This window comes from Vicugna pacos, chromosome 7, assembly GCF_048564905.1.
Source record: "Vicugna pacos chromosome 7, VicPac4, whole genome shotgun sequence".
NCBI lineage: Eukaryota > Metazoa > Chordata > Mammalia > Artiodactyla > Camelidae > Vicugna > Vicugna pacos.
The window spans coordinates 32,441,874-32,464,872 of NC_132993.1; the positions used below are offsets into that span (position 1 = coordinate 32,441,874).

General features: G+C 36.8%; 1 protein-coding gene and 1 long non-coding RNA gene across 4 annotated transcripts in view; one reads left to right on the forward strand and one right to left on the reverse strand.

Annotated features, from left to right (window-relative positions):
- LOC116278760 (uncharacterized) overlaps positions 1-22,999 on the reverse strand; it is a 565,251-nt gene that overhangs the window by 462,554 nt on the left and 79,698 nt on the right. For both annotated transcript variants that reach the window (XR_004188091.2, XR_012074328.1), the window contains exon 3: positions 15,842-15,875. This is a non-coding gene — a long non-coding RNA (uncharacterized lncRNA). The remainder of the gene's footprint in view (positions 1-15,841; positions 15,876-22,999) is intronic.
- Positions 11,142-12,976, forward strand: SMIM30 (small integral membrane protein 30). Of its 2 annotated transcripts, none has more exons than XM_031674095.2 (3): positions 11,142-11,197; positions 11,577-11,662; positions 12,059-12,976. In XM_031674095.2, the coding sequence occupies exon 3, from the start codon at positions 12,104-12,106 to the stop codon at positions 12,281-12,283; it is 180 nt and encodes a 59-aa protein (XP_031529955.1). In that variant the 5' UTR covers positions 11,142-11,197; positions 11,577-11,662; positions 12,059-12,103; the 3' UTR covers positions 12,284-12,976. The 2 variants fall into 2 exon arrangements, with proteins under 2 accessions (XP_031529955.1, XP_031529954.1); XM_031674094.2 differs by having other exon boundaries at positions 11,158-11,202.

Consider the following 22,999-nt stretch of genomic DNA (forward strand, 5'->3'; position numbering starts at 1 on the left):
TTTTCAGAAATAGAAAAAAAGTCCATTTTTCCTTCCAATTTGAAATAAAGAATACCAAGGAGAAAGCCTTTCAAAAGATAAACAGCAATGTCTCAGAGACTCTTCAAACAAACTCTTGTAATGAGCACCAGACAACTAGCATAAGACTTGCGGGTAGTGGGAGGAGGAGATACGAGAATGAGAGAATGTCAAGTTCAGACGGAACCTTCAAGGACATCTAAGCCAGTCATCCTTTTGAAGTCTGAATCCTTTCTACAATATCATGCAAAGTGTTCATTAAGGCAACCTGCTGACTGATTGAGAGTTCACTGCTCACCAAGGCAGCCAATTCCCTCTTAGAACATTAGAGAGTTTTCCCTTAACACTGAGCTAAAACATGACTTTCTATTTATACTGTCACCCACTGGCCATCCAGAACAACTCCAATTCCTTTAGGGCCTCTCCTATGGGATGACCCATTAAAAATACCAGTTAGTCTCACTCAAGTCTTCTCATTTACATCCCATAATTTTTTAACTTATGTTTTCCAACTAGGAATTCTCGTCTTATCATATCATAGTCCTGGTTAATATCCAGTTTATTAATTTTCCTCTGAAAGTAGGAAACCCATAAAAGAACACTGTATTGTTAGACTTAGCCTAGACTGGAAAAAGCAAAGCAGAACTTTCCCTCCCCATTTTAGATACTACACGTATCTGCTCCTGCAGTTCAATTATTTACTCACTGTTTTCATGGCTATGTGACACATATTGGTTCAAACTGAGTTGACTAGTTTGAACTGAGTTTATGTTGACTAAAACTTTAGTCTCAGTTTGTTAACTGAAAACTGTCCTTCGCCATCTGCCTCTACAAGGATGAAGTCACTAGCCACTGCAGTCACTGACCTTCAACACATCCTGGAAGGAGTTTAGGGCAGAGATCAAGAATGAGGCACTCTGTGCTCTGAAAAAAACTGGCAGAACAGGCCTGCATATAAGAGATATTTTCAGGAGAAAATTTTATAAGCCTAATTTCTTGCATCTTCCCTTATCTAGAAAAACACTAAAATCATTAATGGAGACATCTGCTCCTAGTGACTAGCAGTAACCTTCTGCCAAAACGTGTGCTTGATTACACATATTCCCCTTCACCAGAATTACATATGCAAAGACCATCCCTGCCACCTCTGTGGAGCTGTTCTTCAGAGCTCTCCTCCTGGGCTGTAGGCCTCATTTTGCCCCCAAATAAAACTTAACTCACAACTCTCATGTTGCACATACTTTTTTTTTTCAGTAGACAAGTTGTTAATTTACTCAAATATTTATGGAATGCTACTACAAAGGTATTATAGTACTAGGAACAGTATGAGAAATCTGTGAGATATAACTGAAAGAGGTAAACCCTAGACCCAAGCCCCACTCTATCCAGCCAGTACTGTGCGAGCAAGAACACTTGTTAGAGCTGCTCAATTTTCGTAACAGGATAACTATCTTGCTACTTGCTGGTCTCAGTTCCAAAGCATATGGATGGGCCTTCAGCCAGCAATTTAGAACACCAGCACTCCAGGTTATCTAGCTGCCTTCCAGATACCTACTGAGAGAAGAAATGTTTAGGGAAGACAGGTCCAAGGCTTATAAATTCAATCCTTGGTTAATGCCAAATCACCAGAAAGCTACATATTAAGAACCAACCACATAATACTTTTCTAATCACCTTCAGTGAGTTGCATTTAATGCTTTTTCGTAATCTTTAAAAGAAGATTATTGTAAGAAGTAACCAAATGAAAGACACAACTGCATAATTATGTTTTAAAACTGTGGATATTGTCCATTTTGTTACTGAGTTCCTTTTACTGCTGGGAAAGGCTTTGTTTTTCCTGAGGGATGAGCATTTTCTACAATTCTAAAGATGGAAATCATCAGAGTGTTTCATACATTTTTAAAAAAAGTAAATTTTGGAGAAAGAAAGTTAAGTCTATATGAAATGGGAAAAAACACCATTTGATACATGAACAAATAGCAAGAAACATTTGTATTTCCTGCTTCATCAGCAACTGAAAAGGGATCCATGACAGTAAGATGCATAATTTAAATTGGGTCTTATTAAATACTTATGAATTCAGTCAATGATCATTTTCAGTTGCCTCCATGTTTCCTCTTCCCAAATAATCAGACCCACTAACTTACTTATTTATTCCCCAGTGACAAAGGCCGTACGATCTGATGAATCTAAGAACTACTTGGAAAACTTGTTTCAGAACTTTGTATTTAAAATGAACTCCCCATGTAATGGGGATGCAAGTGAACCAAAGAATACATTTTGAGAACTGTCTACCAGGACCAATGTTTGGATCACTTGAATCAATACTGTCACTTATTGGGCTCTCTGTTGTCTCTCTAGGTCCCTTTTGACCAAAGTTACATTGAGTATTCTTACTAAGGGTCCTACTAAAGTGGAGCAGATGAAAGGATTATGTCCCCACTCTTATACAGAACACATTCACTTTAATACATCCTAGTGTTGATAGGCATGCTCACAGAAGCAGTGCTTCATTTTGTCAGATTGAGGTCAGCTACTATTTTGACTCTCTCGGGAAATGAGAGCTTAAAATGCATTAAAGTGGTTCCAAATCACAATCAAATGAAACCGTGAAGAGCACTGTATGGGACTTTTTCCCCAATTGAACCCGCTGCAATCATTTTTTTTTAATATCATCTACTGCAGTTTTTAAATAAAGAATTTTCCTTTGAATAGAAAATCTGGCAACTTCTTTGAGTAAAATTATTCTTCTAGAAAGTAAAATCTTTTTGTCATAATTCTTAAATTATTTATGAAGACTTTTTTAATTCAAACAATATCACTTTCAGAAGCTACAAACAAGTAACCTATTGTCATAAAGGACTCAGGGAACAGATTTATAAGCAATCAAAATATTACAGGCAAGAGTAAAGAAACTTTATATTGCTCTCTGGCTCATCATTTCATGGATAAATAATCATTCAATGACATAGAAACTTATGTTATATTACACCATAAAGTTCTCTACCTGGACCATCTATATGATTTAGCAAAAAAAAAAAAAAAAGATTTAAAAACTAAACCAATCACTTACAATATGTTAACTGAAAATTCACAGTAAAAGTCTACATAAAAGGTTCAGATACTCATTTAAGTTTCCAAGATCCATCTAAATGTTACCACTTCCAGGCTATTGCTTAAATACTTTAAAAACTCTAGACCTATACATTCTATCATATCTAAATTGACTCTAGATAAAAAGCATTATCAAAGAACAAGTTGAGATAACCAAAGTAGAAATTCAGGGTCTGGAAAAATGAGCAATTTCATTCAGAAAATGGCCAGAAAGAAATTTTACAAGTCTTTAGATTGAAGGAAAATCCAGCTAAGACCAGTTGGGGCATGATTCACTCTCCTATGCTACTTGCATTTTCTATCTGGTGTGTTTTTAATTTTATAAATTTCATGCTGTCTGTCTCTATAGTTACCTGCTCTTAATCATAATGAGCACCTGGTCAATACACGGGAATTAATGTTTCCTTATGAACTGTACATGCTAAATTTTTAACAACCTCTTTATACTTTCACAGTTTAAATTTTTTACCTTTAAACAAAGATTCTCAAAAGGTTCTTTTTACTTGACTTTCTTTCTTTTTGAATTTTGTATAGTATATGGACTTCAGTGATTTCATGATAGTTGAGATTTGCTAACACATCATAATCTATCTTCTCTGACATATGTCTGTGCCCATCAGTAAGTGCTCTTCTCAGCCTCAATCAGACATGCCTTAATTTTTAAAACACACTTTTTGTATATATTTATTAAATCTAAGTCAAAATCAATTGAGAAATTATGTGAATTCTAGTATTCACTCATTCACAAAACAAGGGCCTGGAGGGAAGTATACAGACACTGACAACTCAGTGACCAACCATGGTTAGGTTTTCTAAGCAACACTAGAGCACCTTATTTCAAAGAAAATTAAAATGTTGTTTGATATCGTGGATATTTCCCACATGAAAGCATGTGGACGCTGATTAAGAGTAAAGACTTTGTCATATTTCCTGGGTTCATATCCTGGCTCTACCACTCACTTGTTATGTGACCTTGGACAAATTACTTAATCATGTCTCAGTTTCCTCATGTGGAACAGGGGATAATGATAGTATCTGCCTCACAGGATTATTTCAAGGAGTAAAGGGATTTATATTTGTTAATGTGTGGAATAGTTCCTGGCACATATTAGTTAATATTTAAGTGCATGTTAAATATCAATCAATCAGTCTTACCTGATATAGCATAAAATCATGCTTTTTTAAAAAAAATTTTTTTTCCATGAGAAAAATTTTTTCACCCTCCCATGAGGTAAGATAATACTGACTTTAAATTTCCTTATGCAGCACTTAAGTATTATCTGATCAGTTAGTCCCATATCCATGAGAGGTCTAGACACTGACCATACTGGACATTTTATGTGCTTCATTTAATCTACAATGAGAATCCTACAAAGATTGGTGATTTTCTCATTACAGTTTTGAAAACTCAAGTTTCAAGAAGTTAGATAATTTGTAGAAATTCAGTTAGCCAGTGGAAAAGATGAATTTGGGGCCAACCAATGACATCCACAAAGCCAGTATTTTTATATCAGTTCACTACCATGGATAAAGTGCTACACAAAGACAGAACGTCACAACTTTTCACAACTATAAATGTGTCCCATCCAGGTAGTCTTACTTATATCCTGAAAGCCCAGCAATGTAAGTAAAATTCAAATCTGTCAGTGTCTGTGGCTGTGGTTTCCTCTGCTTCTTGGACACCACAGGCTTATGTGTGTGGTTGATTCCCACAGATTACTGGGGTTCATTGGTGGAAATCAAGGCTACCTCCACAATGGGTTCTAGATGGTGCCTGGAACCAAGTCAGAAATGATCTTTTGCACCTTGTCCATACATCTCTGTAAAATGCTGGCACCAGAGTGGCTAGTCTCAGCAGTTGTCTTTTCTGCAGCAGCTGAATGGCTCTGGAAAGTGCAGCTTATTCCATCCTGTTAGCCTAATGATTAGTTAGCTCCAATGTAACAGTCTCAGTGATGGATGTCCTATTATTGATGGGAAATACTGACTAGCTCTGGCTGGGTCTTTTTTAATTGTGACTCTCCAATAAAATGTCCCCAGTCACTGGCTTGGCTCAACTGCTATTGAGGAAGTCTAGGTTTTATGAACTCCCTGACACACCAGTCACTGCAAAATCTTGATGTCAGCCTCTCCTGCCTCTTCTGATGGATCCCAGAAATGCCTTCCTTCAGGGCCTACCAATGATTCACTTGTAACAGTTATAAAACAGGCAGACATTACCTCTTCATTCTTCTCGGAAACCATTTCTTGGTAACAACTGACTTGGGAAACTTAACCCTTCACCACAGGAATAAGTGACTAAAGTAATGTTCTATGTTTCTGAGTATCTTTGGCTACTAGTGATCTCTATTTTAGTGAAGAATGGTGTAGGTTTAGGTTCTCTTGAATTGAAAGACTAAATTCTGGATTTGATAATGCCAGATACTTAATGCCAAAAGAGGAACTATACAGAAGCCAGCAGAAGCATTTAAACAGCTTGTAGAGGAAACTGAATGTGGCACTGCTTCAGAAGAGCTGTGGTTCATGTTGCTACCAGAGATGTTCACAGGCAGAACTTGTGGCTGGCAGATGCTCGGCACAGAAGAAACTGCTCATCTTTCTAGCACTGCTAAGGAAATGATCATCCCTTTTAGAAGAGGACTGCACAGGTACAACATAGCAGTCATCATGCTGGTCAATGATCTGGACAAAATATCTAAATCTGAGCTACAGCTGGGAAATAATAGTTCATTTAAGACAGTTTGCAGACACATCAGAAATCAAAAAGCAAGTTCAGGTAAAGGAGTAGAAGTGAATACTATACTCACTGTACTCCAGAAATTAATCCCTGCATTTACATCACTTAATACTAGTAAACCCTGGGTTGACATTTCCAATTACAGCACACATAAACTAATGAAAACCATTTATATGACCCTTGACTCAAAAGTCAAAGACAAACTTTAAAAAGAAACCAACATGATTTTTGAAGCTATTCGGCAAAATAGAGTTCCTTCATCCGTGGAGTACGAGCAAATGAGTTCTAAGTAGGAGTTGTTAGAATAATGTTTATCTTCTTTAGACAGTGAACCTTACTGAAGTCAAGGAGGTAAGGTAAAAATCTGGGTACCAAGTTCAACACTGTGTGGAGTGCCATGTCTCAGCAGTAAGACAAAAGTATTTCCTTCTGTCCTGCAAGCTCTGCAATTAATTATCCCATAACAATCTATCAAGAGTAATACATTCCTCTGACCCCATAGTCTCAATTATTATAATCCCCTTCTAGCAAAGGTTCTAATGCTGCCTTTTCCTTTGCCACAATTTATGTAAAAAGTAGTGCAGTTATAGATTATCTGCTGTAATTTGAAACAGAATTCAAAAGGAATTAAGAGTGTTTGTTTCTTTGTTTGCTGGGTTTTCTTCGGGTGGCCCTAGAGATCATTTCAGCTAAATGATTTCTTGAAGTTATTCACCTATATCTAAGACCTTCTCAACCATATTTTCGAAACCCTTTGGATCCAATATAGTGAATCAATGATGGGATGATAACTGAACAGAGACTATGTTTTAAACATAAATGTAAACACCAGGGAAATAGTTAAACAGTAAAATTCTATCAAGGCAAAAAACTGACAGCTTTCCAGTAATAGGAGAGTGTTTTCCAGCCAGCTCCCAGCTCAAAGTCTAGGAAGCCTAAAATGCCTCTGCATCCAAGGGTTCCACAGGCAGTTTCCATTTACCATGTCTGTCGGCAGAAGAGCACATTCACAATGGAGAGAAGGCACATCCTGGAGACTCCACATTTCATGGATTTGATTAATAGCAAATAGTAACAATAGCTAATATTAAATGAGGGGTTACTACATGCCAGCCACTAATTGCAGAAATTAACTCATTTAATCCTCATAAATATGAAGTAGGTACCATCATACCCCATTTTATAGATGGGTAAGCTGAGTCTTTAAAAAGCTTACTATCTTGTCTACTGTCACACAATAAGCTGCAGAGCCAGAAGTCTAGCGAAGCAGTCTGAGCCTAGAGATCCTAAGTCTTAACCAGTAACCAGAGGAATAGAAATACAAAAAGGGGAAAACTGATAAGTATTGAGCTCTGGTAACTTTTTGGTCACTTTAGAAACATTTCATTTAATCCTCACACAACATATTTTATAAAAGGGAATTTTCAGAGAGATTAAATTACTACCCAAATCCACAAAACTAGCAAGGGAAAAAGCTAATATTTCATATACTATATCACAACACCTCTCCACAGCTTAAAGACTAAGGGACAGACTGGGATTTCAAAATGTAGAATAGATAAACAAGATTATACTGTATAGCACAGGGAAATATATACAAGATCTTATGGTAGCTCACAGCAAAAAAAAAAATGTGACAATAAATATATGTATGTTCATGTATGGAAAAATTGTGCTCTACACTGGAATTTGACACAACATATGTCTGTGACTATAACTCAATAAAAAAGTTTAAAAAAAAAGATGTGGTAATACATATACTGACATGGAAAAGTCTTTTTATCTAAAGTGGGGAGAAAAATCAGGAGATATATATATATATATCTCTCTCCAGTTTTTATAAACTTTTATAAAAAAAGGGATTTGCTTGCTTGCTTGTTATTTAAGACAATAAAAATACACAAAATGTTAATGGCTACTTTTGGGTGATGAGGTCATGGGTGAATTTTATTTTCTTTTTGATGATTTTCATTTGCTACTACTTCTACTATGAACAGGTATTACTTGTGTAATAAAAATAAAAGCTGTGTTTAAAGTATAGACCTACCCAACAACAAAGAAAACTCGTATTTCCAGCACCAGTATTAATCAACCTAGTCCTTCATTCATGAATATGGAAAATCAAGAATCATCAGCTATTTAAAGAAAAGCAACTGCACCAAAGAGAGGAACGATGATAAAACAGAAAATTTAAACATGAAGATTAATTCAAAGAATTAAAGATACTATATACATTTAAAAGAGAACAAGCTATATATAAAAAGAAAAGACAAGAGTACAAGAAATAATGCTTGGGAATTAAAAATGTGATTGCCAAAATCAAACCATTTGATAGAGGCTTGAAAGGTAAAATCCAAAAAATTCCTAAAAATACAGCAAAGAGATATGGAGAATATGAGTGAAAAGTTATGACATGTGGTATATCAATCCAGAAATTTCATTATCCACCTGTGTTCATTTTATTAAACTATTGGTACTAGTTGCGTCACGAAAAGAAAAAAAAAAAAGACTAAGTGGCAGAAACAGAAGCAGAAATCTCACTTCAGTCTGCATACCAGTGCTGTTATAAGAAAGCGACCAGTCGAACCTGTTTGGCAGGGGTGCTAAGAGGACACAAAAGGAGATCTGTAGATAACAACAAAACCAGCATAACCAAGGAGGAAAGGATATAAAACATTAAGACACTGCAGTGTTAGTGTTGGAGGTGTCTGTGTGAACTGTTTCATTCTGTCTTCAATTACTCCTTTTAATTTCTAGGTGAAATCTTGAGTGGTTCTCGACTAGGGACAGTATCTCACTAAAGAGAGTTTGGCAGTATGTGAGGGCAGTTGATAGTCTTCGTGATTGGGGGATTCTATTGCCATTTAGTAGGCATGGGGTAGAGATGCTAAACATTCTGCAGTATTATGTCTGCACAATAAAGCACTGTCCCACCAAAAATGCCAATACTGTTTGTCCAGCATCAAGAAGTTCTTAAAGGAAACCAGGTATCGTTAAGGAAAAAATACACAATCCTGGTGGACTAAACTAACATTAGTGCCCCAAGTGGACAGAGGAAGTAAGTAGGGACCACTATAGACAGGTTCCTTTAAACAAAGTACGTTCCTGTTTTAGGTACTACTGTGTCTTATATATACATAGACATAAAGACTTGTTATTAATATAATGGAGAAAATATGTAAGACCCAAATTTTGAATGATGATTCGAAATAATCTCAGTCTAAATATCTTCATAGTTTAGCCCCAAAGCAGACTTCTTACTTATAAGGTAGTTTCTGTTTATAATGGTGACTAAATATTAATCAACAATATTTGATTCAATAAAACCTTGAATCAATAAACCCACAAAATTCGCATGTTTAAGAAACAGCAAAAGTTGAGTGTGACTGGAATAGAATGAGCATTACTGAGTGGTAGGCTGATATCAGAGAAGCAGGCAGATTTCACAACATGTAGGGCATTGTGGGTCTTGGTAAGGAGCTTGGACTTCTGCTTACTGTAACGGAACTGGAGAGCTTTAGGCAAGGGAATACACAATCTGATTTATTTTTAAATCACTGGTTAGGGTAGGAAGAGAAAACTGAGAACTAGGATACGATGCTACCGGAAACTAGGATTGTGATAAGAGAGACAAAAGCACATACAGCGATACCTTTGTTAAACTGGCCTGATTAGGATGGGTGCTGGTTAGGAAAAGTTAATCAATTTTATTTTAAAATTACGCAGGCCCAGAACATCCCTGAACAAACTTCTGCCGCTCTTTTTCAGGTAGAGGTCATCAAATGATCTCCTAACAGTCTTCAAACTTTAAACTATTTCCTTCAACGCTGACACACCTTGAAACAAGTCTGTAATAACACTAAATTTAGCAAAGTCTTTGCTGACTTCAGATAACTGAATAAACATAGAGGTAAAAATTAAATCCCCAAATCGGTCACACTGGAATGCAAGAGAATATTTTGGAAGCCATAAAAAATAGCTCCTATGTCAAATATAACTGACTAGAAAGGTACAATACCAGAAGTAGCTCAAGGCAAATGAGGAAAAGAATTTGTTAAAACAGTCAAGTTTAGAGAAGCAAGGCTGACAACATTATTGCAGTTATACTCAGATTTCGAATTGGCAAGACACCTTGCTTTGGTTTATTTGGCACTTCTTTGTCTCTCACGAAATCTTGTTGGCATATTTATTTATTCAAATAATTTTTATTACCCAACATTACTGAGCACCTGCTGCCGTGTGTATGTGTTAGGAGACAGGAATATAAAGCTCTGCTGTCAGTCCACAGAGATTAGTAATGTGTAAAAGATGACCAACATTAAAAGATTACAAGCTAATTATGGGCACTGAACTGAAATATATCTGCTGTACCTGAGAGACTGTACCTGAGAAACTTGAACCAGGGGGACTTTCAGACAGGGCAAGTGACTTCACCCCTTAACCCACATCATTAATAACATAATTTCTGGGGTGCCAAATAAATTTTCAAGTCAGTAAATGAGAGTTCAGGAGACTGGGCGAGTAGAAAGGTTCAGTAAGGACTTCACAGATTAGACCTCAAGAGAGCCTTTCAGAAAGGGCTAAGGTTTACGTGTGAAAATAATTCATCCTTATGACTTAAAAGCAATGATTTTACATCTTCCCATAGATATCTGGGGATATTTATGGTGGTCAGCAATAAAAATGAGAAGAAAACTCTAAAGTGTACCACATACTGCACTCCTGAAGTAACAGGGAAATTCAGAACTCTAGAAACTGAATCAGAGATCTTATAATGCTTCAACTGATTTTCCTAAACCACCTACAAATGGTTTTAACATTTCCCAAAATGTATTAGACATGTTTTCCCCCATTTCTTAAACAGAATTCACAAACGACCCAAGGCAAATTTGTAAGTTGGTTAATAGGGGATTCTCTGCTTCAAAAATGTAGGAAGCCACTAGTTTAAACGCATCTGAAAGACACGGCTCTGCTCGCGTGACCTTTCCCCGCTGTTCCTTCTGCATTTCAGACAAAAAGACAGAACGACTCGTGCCTTAAAACTTTGAACAGGGCAAAAGAACACCTGCTGTCAATTTCGGACCTTATTTTTAGTGAGCTTTTGTACAAATACATTACACCACTTTACCAGTAACAGGCCAGGCGGCGCGGAGAACCCTGTAAGCTTGCTACTCCGCGACTTGGGGGGAGGAGCGTGACCGTCACCCCGCAGCCCGTACAGAGGAGCGCGCGGTGCGTCCTGGGAGTCGCCGGCCCCCGGGATTGTGGGGAATGTAGTTTGGAGACCCCGCCCTGCTCGCCATTCCTGTAATGGCTGCCTCCTGGAAGGTAAGGTACGAACTCGTCTCCAAAGGCTACTTAGCTTGACCAGTGTATTTGTTAGACAGGGGGCAGATTTGCACCTTGCCGGGCCAAAGCAGTCTTTTTTTTTTAAAGTCTTAATACCAAGTTTAGGAACAAACTTGTATTTCTCGGGGTTTTTTTGTTGTTGTTTTCGGTTTGTTGTCGTTTTAAGCTTTTACTGCATCTGCGAACTGACCAACTTTTAAGTCTAGTTCCCCTGCTTGAACAAACTGTTTTCTCTGTTACCCATTCTTCTCCCTTCCGTACAACCCCGCCATTCTGTTCTGACTCCAGCTGCCTCTTTAAAGTAATGATAATTAATAATGTGTAATTTTTAAATCCTGCCACGCTACTCTGATGATAGGCGCTGTCACGTGGAACCTCTTAGGCTCAGCATCCGGAGCTCCAGGAAGGGAGTCGGATAGAATTATACAAATACCGCTTTCTTTGGTAAGTCTTAACTCTTTCCTCCACGACTTCACAAAGTTATATGTTACTTGACTTCGCCAGCAGTTTCCGCATTTCCTGGATGGGAGAGACCCTAAGAGAATGCAGTTTTCACTCACTCGGATATTTTACGTTTCCAAGCTTGTTCAGTTTCTGTTTTGTTGATTCACACGGTCTTGGCATTAAAAATCGCTGGAGTCAGGGAATTATGAGAAAGGGAGATTAGCCTCAAATGACAATTTTAAAATGCTATTTACTTCCCTAAGGAGATGGGTCTGAAATAATTTATAAAATCTCTAATTTAGAAGGTTGTGTTAACTGTTATTTACCATGTACTCATGACGTTTGAAAAAGTAGGAATTTTTAATGGTTCCTTTTTGTTTCCATTTTAATTTTTAGAAACCTTCAGCCTTCAAGATCCAGCCACCTCAAGAGCTCAACACCATGATCTCAGTTTCAACGCAATCGTTCTTAGTCCTCTTTTCATTGCTTTTGGTGCTGCCTGTTGTTGAAGCAGTAGAAGCTGGAGATGCAGTTGCTCTCTTGTTAGGTGTAGTTCTCAGCATTACAGGCATTTGTGCTTGTTTAGGGGTATATGCACGAAAGAGAAATGGACAAATGTGACTTTGAAGGGCCTCCTGAATCAAACCTTGCCCTGAAAACTTCCATGCTATTGAGGTTCAGAACTGAGCTTTGGTATCTGAAAGTTCCCAAGAAACAATACATAAGGTAGTTTCACATTCTTGGTTATTTCCGTATAAACGGGAACAAATTGATATTCTATGTAAAATGGAAAACAAAATGTTTCCTTCATAACAAATAATGCACTGAAAAATGCCATCTGTAATTTGTATTTGCTAGTTAGAAGGAGGGCCAAAGAAGTGAGATGGGTGAAATTTGCATAAGTAATATTTTGTAGTTTCAGAATTCTCAGTAGGAAGAAGGAAACTCTTGCCCAGAATCTTGGGAAATGGCTACTCTTCAGTTATAATCACTGTCTCCATCTGCTGAGGACTCTTTTATCCATTTTTTTATTGGATTTTTGTTTTGTTATCTCTCAAGTTAGTATTGTACTTAGATATCAAATATAGCTGGTCAAAAATTAAAACATTTCTTTAGGGGTGGAAAGTTTAGAAAATGTATTCAATGTATGTAACATTGAATTGGAGAAAAGATTTAATGTAAAAAAGAAATACTTTATATTGACACTGAAATGAAGAAGAGATTTAATGTTAAACAAAAAGCCTTTATATTAACTGAATAATATCTCCATAGTGAGAAGTACTATATTAAATATAAACCCATTATGTTAGTTAATGTGTGGTGTCCATTTCTGTTTTTTTCATATTGTTTTTATCTTTGTGTGAACTTTTATTTAAGCTAAGTAGAGAAGAGTAAGATGACTTACCTTAACTCATCGCTTTCACTTACAGAGACATAATCAGTGAAAAATGAGAAATGGGCAGTATCAAGGTATGAGAGGCCCCTGGTAAGAATCCACGGATACAGAAGGAAAAATATAATAGCCTATATTGATTTGCACACCAGCCAGATGAGATACCCTCCCTTACCTCACTAGAGTGTCCTCAAACCAGTGATATCACCTGAGAATTCGTTAGAACTGCAGAATCTCAGGCCCTACTCAGACCAGTTGGATCAGAACCTGCTTTTGTTTCAAAAGCCCAGGATAATTTGTATGCACATTAGATTTAAGAAGACTGCTCTAACTTGTTTGAGCCTAAGAATCACCTGAAACACCTGATAAAACAGTCAGATTACCAGATTCCTCTCCTGGTTGTGGTATAGTAATTGTAGGTTAGGGCCTGGAATTCTCTGTTTAACAAGAGTCTCTGTGATTCCTTTGATGATGTAGATGCAGCCAATGTAGAACTGTCTAAGTCAAACTGTTACAGGGTCTTAATGGAAGCAAGTAGTCAAGTTTTGTTCCTAAAATAATGCATTATTCAATCTCTAGCTCCCAGGTGACATTGGGAGACTTAAAGCAAACTCAAACCCTACTGTGCATCTCTCCAGGTGTGAGCTGGTCTGGCTTCCTGAAGGATTTGGTAGAGGGTACAAAGAGTGAGGGACAGCCATACTATAAAGACATTATAGAAGCCACATGGATCTGTTTTAGTCATAGCATTTTGTTTTTTCACCAAAGAAAGCACTAACATTTTTTTATTCCAGTAAAGTGGTAGTTACACATTATGCAATTAATAGAACTTTTTTATATGCCATTTTTTTTTGAAAGATAGAAAAAGGAATGTAGGTTGTGGGACAGCATGTCCTATATCTTATAAACCAGCCCACAGGTACTGATGCAGAGAAGCTGCTACTTCTTCCTTGTATGTCTGAATTTTTCCTTTGGCATTAGGAGAAATAAAACCTAAAGTACATTTTAAATCACAGTGCATTGGTTATTTAATCACCTCAGATACCATTTTTAAAATGTTCAAATAAGACTAGGCAGATAATCTTTTGATAAACCTGTATTTCCACAGGTGCCTGGAAGAATTAGAAAACTGCCATTTTCCTATTTTCTCCTTAAAAAGTAAAGAATTATAAGTGGCATTCAGGAATTTTGATGTATATGTTGGGGAATACCTTCTCTATTTTTGCTCTTTTCTCATCTGTCCAGGTTGGATTATATGGTTTTGCCTGAAAAGAGCAGAAACTCTTATGAGTCACTCTTAACTTTTGGGGGGGCCATAAGCTTTTTTGAAAATCTGATGAAAGCTATGGTCCTTCCCCTAGAAAAATGCTCATACATACTGGCATTTTTTTTTTAGATTAATTTCAGGGAGTTCACAGAGCTGAAGCCCATCTAGAAATACCAAATTACAAATTTCTGCTCATGTATTTCCTTTCTGTGAGGTTCTTTCCAATTCTGGAATTCCATGATTTGCTCTGAGGGATAACACCCACTGTGGAGCACTTACAGGAAAAATGAGAATGGCAAATGTTCCCCTGGTGCCCAGCATAATTTGTGGATGTCTAATAAATGCTCTGTACATGTTAGCTTGGTTGAATCCAGTTAAAAAGAAGACTAAGGGCTGAAATCGACAAGAAGTGTTGATAACCAGCCTATTCCTCTAATGCCAAAAATCAGTGCATTTCCTGTGTCATTTCTCTCTGGCTACTTTCAAGATTTTTTTTTTCTCTGTTTTTAGTTTTCAGAAGGTGATCTATAATGTGATTGGCACGAATATCTGGGTTTATCCTCTTCAGGATTTGCTCAGCTTCTTGAACCTATAGGTTTATGTCTTTTCCCAAATGTAGGTAACTTTCAGCCATTATTTTTTCAAATACTCTTTCAACACCATCCACATCTTTCCTTCTGGAACTCCCTCTGCCTTATTATTGCCAGATAGAGATAAAAGTCAAGGAGGAACTTCATTACTGTTCCTGCTATGCCCTCCATTGACCCTACCGGAGGGATGCCTTGTGGCTACTGGGTGGAAGTGGAAGTTCAGACTTCCCACATGGTCTCCAGTGGCCCATAGTCATGTCTGAGGCCACTGGTATTTCTGAGTTGCCAGCTTCTCCAGTAACTAATCAGAGATCTATGAGGCAAAAAGAAAATTTAGAGAATTCACCACCATGTCCTTTTTTCTGGTCCTGAGGTCCCTATCCAGCCTGCCTTTTATCCACCTTTCAGAATCTTATGTTTGTTTTATATATTATATCTAGTGGGAGAAACAGGAAAAAAAGATGTCTACTCCATCTTCCTGGAAGCACAAGTCGCCTCAGTGCATAATAAAGATCGAATTTTTTTAAAGGGATAAAGCACCAGGTAATGATCAAGGTATTTCACTCAGACCTTTATCCTATGATCTCCCACATATACCCTCCCCTTTTCACCCATCTAACATATTATTTATTCCTGTTTTTACCAGTAAGCTCAACTATGGGATATGACTAACAATCAAGAAAGCAGGAGTGCAATGAAAAGATGCTCAGCATCTCTAATTATTCAACAAATACAAATCAAAACTACAGTAAGGTATCACCTCACACCAGTTAGGATGGCCATCGTCAAAAAGTCTACAAATAATAAATGCTGGAGAGGGTGTGGAGAAAAGGAAATGGAGCCTCTTACACTGTTGGTGGGAATGTAAATTGGTGCAATCACTATGAAAAATAGCCTGGAATTTCCTTAAAAACTAAAGATAGACTTACCATATGATCCAGCAGTCCCACTCTGAGCATATATCTGGAAAAGATGAAAATAATTCAAAAAGATACATGTACCCCAAATGTTCATAGCAGCACTATTTGCAATAGCCAAGACATGGAAGCAACCTAAATGTCCATCAACAATTGAATGGATAAAGAAGATGTGATTTATATCTGTCTGTCTGTCTGTCCGTCTATCTATCCATCTGTCCACTTACATACACACAATAGAATATTACTCAGCCATAAAAAAGAATGAAATAATGCCATTTGCAGCAATATGGATGAACCTAGAGATTATCATACTAAGTGAAGTAAGTTAGAGAAAGACAAATATTATATGGTATCACTTAAATGTGAAATCTAAAAAACAGTACAAATGAACTTGTTTACAAAACAGAAACAGATTCACAGACATAGAAAACAAACTTAGGGTTACCAAAGGGGAAAGGGAGGGGAAGGGATAAATTAGAGCTATGGGATTAAGATTACACACCACCATATGTAAATAAACAAACAACAAGGATGTACTATATAGCACAGGGAACTGTATTCAATATCTTGTAATAACCTATAATGGAAATATATATACATCTCACATAGCTGTACATATGAAATTAACACAATGTTGTAAATCAACTTTAACTTCAATAGAAATAAAAAAGTTACTCCAAAAAAAGTGTATGATAGTAAAAAAGAAAAAAGAATGCAGGAGTGCAGATGAAATTTGAAAAAACGAGTTGTATCCATATGTTGTCTTAGCATTGAGAGTGCAAATGGCAGCTCCTTGAAAAACTGATGTCATACCAAATGTACCAACTGTGAAGGAACCAGCCAGTCCCAGGAGATCTCAGAAGCTACACATCACATGCACCACCCCCTTAGGCTTTCTAAGCCCTGCACTGGCTTGTCAAATGCCACTGGATGTGGGAAAAGTGATGTAGCTCTATATAGCCTGCAGCACATAATGAAGGGAGAATTCTCTGCATAGGAACCAAACCATCTCCCTCCCAGAAACACATATCAGTCTTTCTGGTGGTATCCCAAAAGGGATTAAGAGCCCAAGTTCTGGAATCCAATAGACCTAGATAGACAACAAGGCTCCACTACTTAAAAGTGATCTTAGACAAGTCACTTAACCTCTTTTAAATTTCTGTCCCCCTACCTGTTAAGTGGGGAAAATAATAGTGCCTACCTGACAGATAGACGAGGAAGACATGAAATAATGATTATGAAAGGCTTGGCATGCTGGATGTTATTGTCATAATTGGTATTTGGAGATATTTTCTAGACACAAGGCAGAAAAATCTACTAGCATCAAATTTGTATTTATATATAAAGAGGGCATATTTAGAAAGTTATATAAACAAATCCCATATTGAATAGTTCGTTATATTTTAATTTTGACATTTTCTCTGAGTGGTTTCTTTATTACAGTTTTCCCCTTATCATTATAGGCTTACAAATTGATAAAACTCAAAGACATCTGTGAAGAAAAGAAAATTTGGCTTCCCTAAAATTTCCCCAAGCCTTCTTCTCTGTACCTGAGTGTCCTGAGGAGAACAAAAAGTAAGGAAAAAAAGAAATAAAATAATTGAATCTGTTTTAGTAATTCCTAACGTGCTCAACCATGAGTCTTTCTAAGTGACATAACAAAATCTTAGCAGCAAATGCCCGGGTTATTTAAAGAGAAAGAGACACAAGCAATTTGCTTTTGCCTGTTAAGGAAAATAGAAGATCTGGTTCATATTCCACACACACAAAAAATACTCTTGGCATATCTTACTCACCTCATGAGAAGTCATAAAAATATAAGCAACATGAAATTTGTTTAATGTTTGTTTCTTATATGAGGAGTGGAGAGGAAGCCCCTATTTTGATTTACTAATCCCAGGAGGGATTTTTATTCTTAGGTGAGAATAGGCCCAAACCACCAAATATGTGTGCAGAATAGCGTATTTCAGCTTTTTCTCTAATTTTTAGTAACTTCATTTTTCTAAATCATGTCTGATTAAGTAATATACGTCTAACATCTAAATGCAAAAGGCAGAAGACCAGAAAAATATGACTGTAGCAAAATGCTAAGATATGTTTTAATTTCTCATTGATTTTTAGTATCAGAGCTACAGTACCCCTCTCACACATATTTCCACTGAATCCATTATATTTGGATGATTAAAATTTTGAAAATATTAGTCGACACTTGATAATCTGAAATGAAATTATGAGGTTTTATATACAAGAGGATTAATTATTTTAAAGGGCTAATCATGAAGCACTTTGCTAACATTGGGATTATAAATACCATATTTCTCAATATTACTCAAGATAATTATGCTCTGAATAAATGTGCATAAGTCACTTAACAAAAGAATTTAGAAGCAGGCATGATCACCAAGAACAGAAACTATACCGTACTCCATTTCAGATGGTTTGTCAGAACAGCCCTTTCATTTTGCCACAAAAATTACCAGGGCATTTCAATACCAACATAAAACAATTTTATGGGTCCTGTGATGACATGTGCCCATTTTCACTTATTTAATCAACACTTTTCAAGACATCATCAGTGCAATTTAGAAAGAAAATTCATCAACTACCAGATGATTGACCTTGAGTCAATAATTTAACCTCCACAATTTTCTCATCTGTAAAATTATTTGTCAGTAATCTCTTAAAGGCTCCATAGTGATAGAATTCTGTGGTTCCATATAAAGAGTTTTCCTAATTTCAAAAATAACAAGGTCTAATGTGTTGAAAATATTGTAATTACCCATTTTCATATGGCAGCCTGAGGAGCTGATTTCCTCTTCGAACTCCTCAGTGAAAATTGTAGTCTAGTCATTTGGTACATTTTTGGATTTCAATTTAGTGAAGCGGGGGCAGCTCATTTTCTGTACTGAAGGAGTATGATTAGGAATTGTCTCAAGAAGGAAGAGTGAAAACAAACCGTAGCCCTGCCACTCCCACTCATAGCAAACAGCCCACACGCTAATTGATCTCGGTCTGGCAAGATCCAGGAAGAAGCAACCTTGCAGTTTCATGTGCTTAGTCCTTTCTGGCACTACTGGTGAGACTCAGCTAATAGACACTGTCCTTCCAGTGGCCAAGAAAGACACTTAAGAGGATGCATGGTCCCTTCCTCTCCCTCACACTCCACAACCAGTCCATCACCAAGTCCTATGGAATCCACCTCCAAATTATGCCTAGGACCCACCCACTTCTCTGCATCCTCAAGGCTCCTACCCAAATTCAGACCACCATCATGATGTGGGTGAGATCCACAGCAGCCCCCTAGCTGGTTTTCTGACCTCCCATCTTAACCCTCAGCCGTCTTTTCTAAACAAAACCACCATGGTGAACTTTTTAAAACAAAAATCCGATCCTGTTACATCCCAGCTCAATAATTTACCCTTATTTCCTCCTCTATTTTTCTAGTCTCATCTATGTCTGCGATCTTCAACCTACCTTACACTCTAGCTTGCAACCACATCCAGCTTTTCTCCTCCTAGGAAGCACCATGTGTTTTCCATTTCTCTCTCATTCCCCAGTTCCCTGCTCTCTATGTCCGCATGTTCTTTCCTCTGCCCAGTGTAGCTATCCCTAGGTGGTCACCTGCCTTATTCCTAACTTCTTAGGCTTGAACAGCACTTCTGTAGGACATCTTCTCGGACCCTTCCTGTGCGAATTACATACCTACTGTATGTGCACACAGCATTCTTTACATCTCCCATCAGACACATACCACTCTATATTTGAATCTCTGTTTACTTATCTTTATCTCAAACAACTTCAAACCTATCGCAGGATTCTGAGCTCTGTGAGGACAGGGACTGAATCATTAATTCACTGTTGTATTCCCAGCTTCTAGCACAATGCCTGGCAAATAGAAATTGCTGCTCACTAAATCTTCTGTAGAATAAATACATGATACAGAGTTAACACAGCAAAGGGATGCTCCAGCCCGGGATACACAGTAGATGGTGGCATCCTCTCCCTGGGCCTGTATGTGCCTTTATCGTCCTCTGTCCAGCCCTGCCAACCTTTCAGATTTTGCACAGGACGGGTCTTGCAAAGATTTTATCATTTTCTTGGACATCTAAATTACAATTATAGAACATGATTTTAATAAGTATTAAGATGCAGTCTAGTTAGTTGATCTGAATGATTGTACATACTATTTATAAAATCTTGTGTTGTGTGTACATATTTAATGCTGTTTCATTTAGTTTAAAAATGATCCACCATTTTGAAACATAGGATTATTTTCTCCTCTGACTGCTTCTTATTCTCTTTCTCATACTCCAGCAACTCCAGACTGCCTGAATTACCAAAATCAAATAGCTTGCCATTCCTCCGTGCTTATCTTTCATTTACTTTATAAATGTCATCTCCTCCATGAAGTCTTTCCCAAAAGGAGTTAATGATATCCATCCTCCACAGTCCATAGCTCATTGTTTATACCTGTACCAATACATTTCTTGCAGCCTATGGTTATTTAGCTATTTATTATCCCTTTTGTACCACCAGCCCCACAACCCCTCCCTTCCTAAACACTCCTGCCCGTGTCACTTATATCTTATATTTCTTGAAATCAAGATTGTGTCTTTTTATCACTGTGAGTACTAACACACCTTGTCTATGCTGTTAGAGGTTCCAACACTTGTTTATTCGTCTGTTGAATTTAGTTTCTAAATAATCTTGAAGATCAAACTAACATAGTCACATTGAATAAATAAGTCTACATGCTGATAGAAGTATGATATTGAAGCTAATATTGTTGCTTTTTAATAACACTGCAAGGTTGGGAGTTTTCTTTTTACACACCAATGTGTGAACTCTGTCCATCTGAAAGCAGTTGGCAATTCATGTTTACTCTAAATGTCATCCATTGAAATATCTATCGTGCAGTAATCACAAGACAGTTGTCAACACGCTGCAGTTCTCTGATGATGCTACCACAAGCCTGCATTTCATTTGGGTGAGAAGCCTTCATCGGACAAAAATTTTAGAAGAGAAGAAATGACACTCGGAGCCCAAAGTCATTCTACAGTTCTAAAGACGACTCTCAAATAAAGAGCCACAAGCAGGGTCCCACTTCTCACCCTCAGCCGTGGCGAACGGATTCCACCCTGCTGGGTGGTGGGTCTTTCACTTGGGCCCTGTGACTCTCCCCTTGAGAAAAGTGAATCAGTTCAGTGCCCAGACATGACTAAAGGTACAAAGAAGCAAAAAAAGTCATTTTTAAAATATCAACTTGTTCATCCAAATGTTTGAGCCTCTACAAAATAGTTCTCTTAGAAAAATGTGGACTTAATTTCATTAACGCTGCCATATTCAAAGCATATTCTGTACTCATATTTGGCCTCTGACATGCTCCTTTGAATATCCCTAATGAAAGGAAGACTTCACCATGGAGCATTTGGTTTTGGAAATAAACCAAAAGTAAATCAGCACTGAAACCTGTGTGTGAATAAAGTAGGTGACAGAAATAGAAAAAACAACTACTTGATGAGCTGATTCTCAAACTGTCTGAGCGTTTGTGCTCTCTCACATTTTACAGATGAAGACACTAAGGCTTGGAGAGGTTATACTTGGAGGAGTAAAGTTACACAGTTTGATAAAATGAAAGACAGATAACTTCAAAGTAACAAAATTTTTTTTCTGCAACTTATAAAGCAAATTAATTGATTGTTACACTTTGTAATGTATTACTTTTTTTAAACTAACAAAATATGAAACAGCATGAAATAACAATATGATATAATAACAAAATGACCTATATTCCGTTCTCAGTAAAACTATTCTCACTTTTGCATGCCACCTTCCACAAGCATAAATTTAGCAAAACTATAGTAGAGCATACCTACCATCTTGTTTCTCAGCTTTTGTTTAATGTTTAAGTATTTAATGGATATTTTAACAACCAAATAATATTCTTTCCCATACATTTGACACTACATATTCAAAACCAAATATTTTTAATAATTCTGGACATGTCAGTGGTTTCCAACATCTTGTCATTTATTGATAACACATACTGCAATAAGCAAAATAGACAATTCTTACTGAGTGTCACATAGATATTCACATCCTTTGAACCAGCCTAGAAATTGACTTTTTAAATTGAGGTATAGTTGATTTACAATATTATATTAGCTTCAGGTATATAGCATAGTGATCCAATATTTTTATAGATTATACTCCATTTAAAGTTATTATAAAATGTTGGCTATATTCCCTGTGCTGTACAAAATATCCTTGTAGCTTATTTATTTTATACATAGTAGTTTGTACCTCGTAATCCCCTACCTCCATCTTATTGCTGTGCCCTTCCCTCTCCCCACTGGTAACGACTAGTTTGTTCTCTGTACATGTGAGTCTGTTTCTGTTTTGTTATACTCACTTGTTTTATTTTTTAGATGCCACATATAAGTGATAATATGTGTATATTATTTGTATACAAATAATACAAATATACAAAGACAAGTATGTATTTGTCTTTCTTTGACTGACTTATTTCACTAAGCATAATACCCTCCAGGTCCATTCATGTTGTTGCAAATGGTAAGATTTCATATGGCCAAATAATATTCCATTGTGTGTGTTTTTATACACACACACATATATATATACATACCACATTTTCTTTATCCATTCAGTTGTTGATGGACACTTAGTTGGCTTCCACATCTTGGCTATTATAAATAATGCTGCTATGAATATCGTTGTGCATGTATATTTGAATTAGTGTTTTCATTTTCTTAGGATATATACCCAGGAGTGGAATTATTGGATTATATGGCAGTTCTAGTTTTAGTTTTTTGAGGAACCTCCATACTGTTCTCCACAATGACTACACCAGTTTACATTCCCACCAGTAGTGTACAGGGTTCCCTTTTCTCCATATCCTCACCAACATTTGTTATTTGTGGTCTTTTTAACGACGGCCTTTCTGACAGGTGTAAGGTAGAAACTGCCTTTTAATATTAACTTTCAGATGATAATTCAACAGACACAAATATGTGCATAAATATATTTATAAAGTATCCGTTGTCATGAACCCCTAAAGAAGCCATGCTTTCCTAAATGGAGTATAATTGAGGATACTATACAGTACTGTGCCAGAAAGTCTAGAGGTCTAGGTTTATAAAAGCCTAC

Excerpts from the sequence above, each read along its gene's own strand:
- SMIM30 (XM_031674095.2), top strand. The coding sequence starts at position 12,104 with ATGATCTCAGTTTCAACGCAATCGTTCTTAGTCCTCTTTTCATTGCTT.